This window comes from Eleutherodactylus coqui, chromosome 13, assembly GCF_035609145.1.
Source record: "Eleutherodactylus coqui strain aEleCoq1 chromosome 13, aEleCoq1.hap1, whole genome shotgun sequence".
NCBI lineage: Eukaryota > Metazoa > Chordata > Amphibia > Anura > Eleutherodactylidae > Eleutherodactylus > Eleutherodactylus coqui.
Genome location: NC_089849.1, coordinates 29,968,718 through 29,973,660, shown reverse-complemented (window position 1 = coordinate 29,973,660; position 4,943 = coordinate 29,968,718). Strand labels below are relative to the sequence as shown.

Sequence of the window (4,943 nt, the reverse complement as noted above, 5' to 3'; positions counted from 1 at the left end):
TGGAGGCGGGAAGCTGGAAGAGATCTGCGGTGCGCTCCAACGCCATTCACCGAGTGCTGATCTCTCTGAAGTGGAAGCACAGCAGTCATAATCTTTGGGACTGCGGTCGAATGGAGGGTTACTGCTGCGAAATCCGGAGGTGGACGTCCGCTCCGTAATCCACAGGAAAAATCCACCCATGGACTTGAGGCCTTAAACTCCCAGTAGTTCTACTGACATTGCATGCACAGACCCCATGAGGTTTTGCGGTTCCATGTACATCAGCAACTCATCGTTCTTGGGTGCTGTCCTTCTCATTTGCATATACTGCACATGCACCAGTGGTCTTAAAGGGATTGTCCAACTCTTAGCTGTTTTCACCAATTTAGCGTTAGCACAAGGAGTGGTCAAGGCACGGACTCTAATAGGCCACCAGGTCTTCAGAAGGGACCACCACAAGGTAGTACTGTATATGGATTTAGCTAACAGGTTATGGCCCATTAACTGAAGAGTTCAGTTTATCGTCGAGGTGCCCTGCCAACAAAAAGGGATTATCCAGTGTAAGTAACGCTACATGCACATACGTGTTTTTTAATTCCGTGTCTTGGAAGGATACTGACAGCCAGGTTCCTGCCCTAACCACCGGGAGCGGAGAAACCTCCAATCCAGACAGTTTAACTGCTTACATAAAACGGGCGGGTAATAGCAACTGCAGCATGTAAGCAGATAACGGGAAGAGGCTCCTTCCTTTACCCATCGACACTCTGCAATGCAATCACAAGGTACCAATGGGTTCGCATGGCAGCCAGAGGTCTGACAAAGGCCTCCACGTCTGCAATGTAACTCAGCCTATTAGGCCCCGCTGCTGGCAGAGTCTATTAGGCTGATGTCATAGCCATTGTAGAATGCACCATCCCGTACTATCCTACGCTGCACAATGATCACTGTATCAAACAATCATATCTACAAGACTCTTGAGGGACTAAAAAACTGTGTCCAGTTAAAAAGAAAATATGCATTTTTCCCCATTAAAAAAAAAACATTTAAATGGATAAAATACTAAAAAATGTTTTTAAAAAAGCAGCACATAATTGCTATTACCTCGTTCCTAATGACAAAAGCAATGAAAATATTTTGACATTTCTCTGCCTTGGTGAATGCCATAAGAATAATCTTGGAACATAATACCAGAATTACTATTTTTCTTGTATTTGCCTCCTAAAGAAGGAAAAAAAAAATCATATGTACCTCAAACTGATACCAATAAAAACTTCAACTCTTCATGCAAAAAATAAGCCCTCAGAGAACTCTGTTGCTGGACAAATAAAAATGTTATGGGTCTTAGGGTGGACACCCACTTGCGATACGATATCCTTGCGATGGGCGAGGGTGAGTGAAAACGCATGATGATGAAACCAATCATTTTCAATGGTTTCAGTCTCATTTGCGATGTTTTCACTGTAACCTCGCATCACAAAGATGAATCTGCAATATCGCCTATTGCTTTCAATGGGGCCAGCGGCAGCAGCGCTAGCTCCATTGAAAACATAGGGCATACATTGCGCTCCCCTGACACAGCTGTGACAGCTATGGTAGGGGATTTCTTCATCCCTGCGGGGACCGCAGGGATGAAGGAATGCCATGTCACAGCTGTGGCAGAAGTCTGCAATGCTATCCCATTGCTTTCAATGGGGCCGGCGCTGCTGCCAGCCCCATTGAAAGCAATGGAAAAAAGGCTACCACCGTGGCAATGATTTTCAGGGAAGGGGTTGAAATATAAGGCCTTTCCTGAAAATCATGGCTAGCCGTAAAAAAAGTAATAAAAAAAAGATTAACTCACCCAGAAGAGCCGCCCGGCTCTCCTTTCCGGCCCCGGCAGTCGACTTCTGTGTTCTGGAGGCCGGGGATTGAAAAATCCCCGCCTCCAGCGAGCGCTGCCTCTGATTGACTGAGTGCTGTGACCAATCAGAGGCAGCGCCCAGGCGTCATTGAATGACAGCTGAGTGCTGCCTCTGATGGTCTTAGTGCTATGTTTTCAGGGGGGCTAACGCTGCTCCTGCCGGCCCCGTTGCAGACAATGGGGAATATCACAGATTCTTCTTTGCGATGCGAGGTTACAGAGAAAACATCGCTAATGAGAATGAAACCATTGAAAATCGTTGGTTTCATTATCATGCATTTTCACTCACTCTCACATCCCAAGGATATCGTCTCGCCAGTGGGTGTTCGCCCTTAGAATACAGCGATGCAGATTCAATTGTGTTTCATTAAAAACATTGCCTTTATTTGTTCTAAAGTGGTAAAAATTAAAAAAAACTATAGAAACTTAGTATTGCAGTAATCCTGCCGTTCAGATAAGAAACTTATCATGTTATTTTTACTGAATGGTGGATGCCGTGAAACCAAAACCCAGAAAACAAGGGTGGAATTTCTGGACGTTTCCGCACCCACCAAAAAAAAAAGTAATAAAAGTTATACAACACATTATATGTATCTCAGAGTGGAGACATGTCCTCGGGCTTAAAATCCGCAGCATTTCTCCTGCACGTGGATCCGCGCCCCATAGGAATGCATTGGAAACCTGCAGGTAGTTAAATACCTGCGGATGTCATTTTTCCCGTCAGGCGCGGATCCGCGTGCGGGAAAAAAAATGGACATGCTCCATTTTAGTGCGGGTCTCCCGCGGGAACGGCTCCCGCAGAAGCCGTCCGGATCTGCGGGAGACCCGTACCAGAATTAAACTCACCTGCTCCGGACGATGCGTTTCTTCCCTTCTTCGCGGCCGGATCTGCTTTCTTCGGTCCGGCGGATGTACCCAGCGCATGCGCGTGGCACGCCGCCGGGCTGAAGAAAGAAGATCCGGCCGCGAAGGAAGGAAGATCCGCATCGTCCGGAGCAGGTGAGTTTATTCTTCTTTTTAGGCCTCATGTCCGCGGGGCAGGAGGGACCCGCTACGGATTCTACATGAAGAATCCGCGGCGGGCCTGATTTTCCCCGTGGACATGAGGCCTAAAGAATATAACTCGTCCATAAAAAACAAGCCCTCATACGCCTATGTCAACAAGATGTGCCTATTGCTGTGTAACTCTGAAAATCGCTTGGTCCTTAAAGCACAAAATAAATAGGCTGGTCACTAAAGGGTTAAGGAGAAGTGCAGTAGAACTTAGAACCTTTTCTTCGGCAACAAAGGAATGTTTGGTCACAATTCCCTACAGTTGAATCACTCAGGTTATTTCCTATTTGACACATTATCTTGTCCACCTTTTGAGATTTTTGGTAGTCCAACCACTTCCCTTCTAGTGGAGATGCTTCTCTGTTGTCCTCTCCTCCCTTATATTGCTGCCACCTTCCTGCTGCACCTGGATCCAGTAAGGAGTTACGAGATTGCCGAAAGAGATGACCTCCTAAACGATTTTCAATGCCCGGCATTGTTAATGTTTGACACGGCTGCTTTCTTATCAGATATGACTTTTGAGCTTCCTTGTCATTGCAAGCCATCGATAATAAGTTCCGTAGTATGGTACTATCGGCAGAAGGCGGGTAAGAAGAAGACCCGGGTGCTCACAGACTTCAACGGTACTGTCCAACTCGACACTAAAAATGTTCTGGGCCATAACGATATCACTTTAAGGTTCAGTATCCGGATGTTCACCCTCATCGTATTTAAGGCACAGTTGGAAGATTCTGGACTGTATATGTGCGGCTCACAGGATGGGCAAATTTTTTATGGATACGATGTTGATATTCAGAACTCCAAGCATGTCTACGTAGCATTCGAAGAGAAACACGGTCACCCACAACCAGACCTGATAACCAAATACTTTGTGTCCTTCACCACTTTTTGGGAATGGACGATGTGCGATCGATGCGACGTGAGAGGGGAACAAAGGAGGATCGGCTTATGCTATATCAATTCTACCTACCTGGACCACAGATATCACACAGTGCCAGGAGATGTTGCTTCTTGCGGCTCTGACGCTGTTCCACCCAAGTTTAAGAAGTTAATAGCCACTCGAAGACCAGAGGTTCTAATCAGGAGCTGCACAACTCCGTGCTATGAGAAAAAGAAGGGCATTCTGGGTAAATTCAACAGTTTCATCCATACTTTATCGAAGCTTAAAGATTATATCCCTTGGCTCACCAAGGTACCAACACAGATACATACTCACACAATAGGCACCAGACTGACTATCGCCTGCCCGGGAGGCAAACCGGAACATGCCGTGGCTTGGGACAAAGGCGATCAAAGGCTTTATCGCACAGACTATCTAATTGGGACTAATAAGTCTATGAGAGTCTTTATAGATCACGGAAACCATCTGAACTTTCGCTCCGTTGAGTACAGAGATAAGGGAATATACTATTGTTGGCTGCAGGGAAAGATGGTGGCCGGCTTCCGGTTGGCCGTGGAAAGAGATCCTGTAACGAAACGTCACTTCAATGATCCGGAAGCCATATTTGCCATGAAGATTATCGGGATAAGTTTTGTATTTTTCCTTGTTTTTTTCCTCTTGATACATTTCGTTAAGTGCTGCTTCCTGGCTGTGAAATCCTCGTAGCGCGACAATTCGTCTAATACAATACCTGAGGAAGTAAAAGGACTTCCATATTAATCGCTCAGGCGTATATTACTCTGTTGGTCTTCAAAATAAAATTACAACTTTATGAAACTGTATTTAATTTCTTGACTTTTAACCCCTTGTTATTGATTTCTGCTCAGTGATGTAAAATTTTGTCCGCCAGCAGGTGGCAGCAGTGAGCTACAACTCATAGGCTTAGTACAAACACAATCTTATAACCTGTCGGCTGTTTAGATTCCGTTTTTTTGTATTTCAAAGCATTCATCATAAGCCACTTAACCCCGAGGGTGAATCCACATGCGGCCGATTTGTTGCAGCGATTTTCTGAGATCCGTTCCGTTTTTCTGAATGGGGTTGTTTCGGGAGCACATGAGTGGATTTTGT

General features: G+C 45.6%; 1 protein-coding gene across 1 annotated transcript; it reads left to right on the top strand.

Moving 5' to 3' along the window:
- The first annotated feature begins 3,284 nt into the window (after positions 1-3,284).
- Positions 3,285-4,593, top strand: FAM187A (family with sequence similarity 187 member A). The gene has a single exon (XM_066585915.1). It carries the CDS (start codon positions 3,285-3,287, stop codon positions 4,536-4,538), a length of 1,254 nt encoding a protein of 417 aa, XP_066442012.1. The 3' UTR covers positions 4,539-4,593.
- The last annotated feature ends 350 nt before the right edge of the window (positions 4,594-4,943 follow it).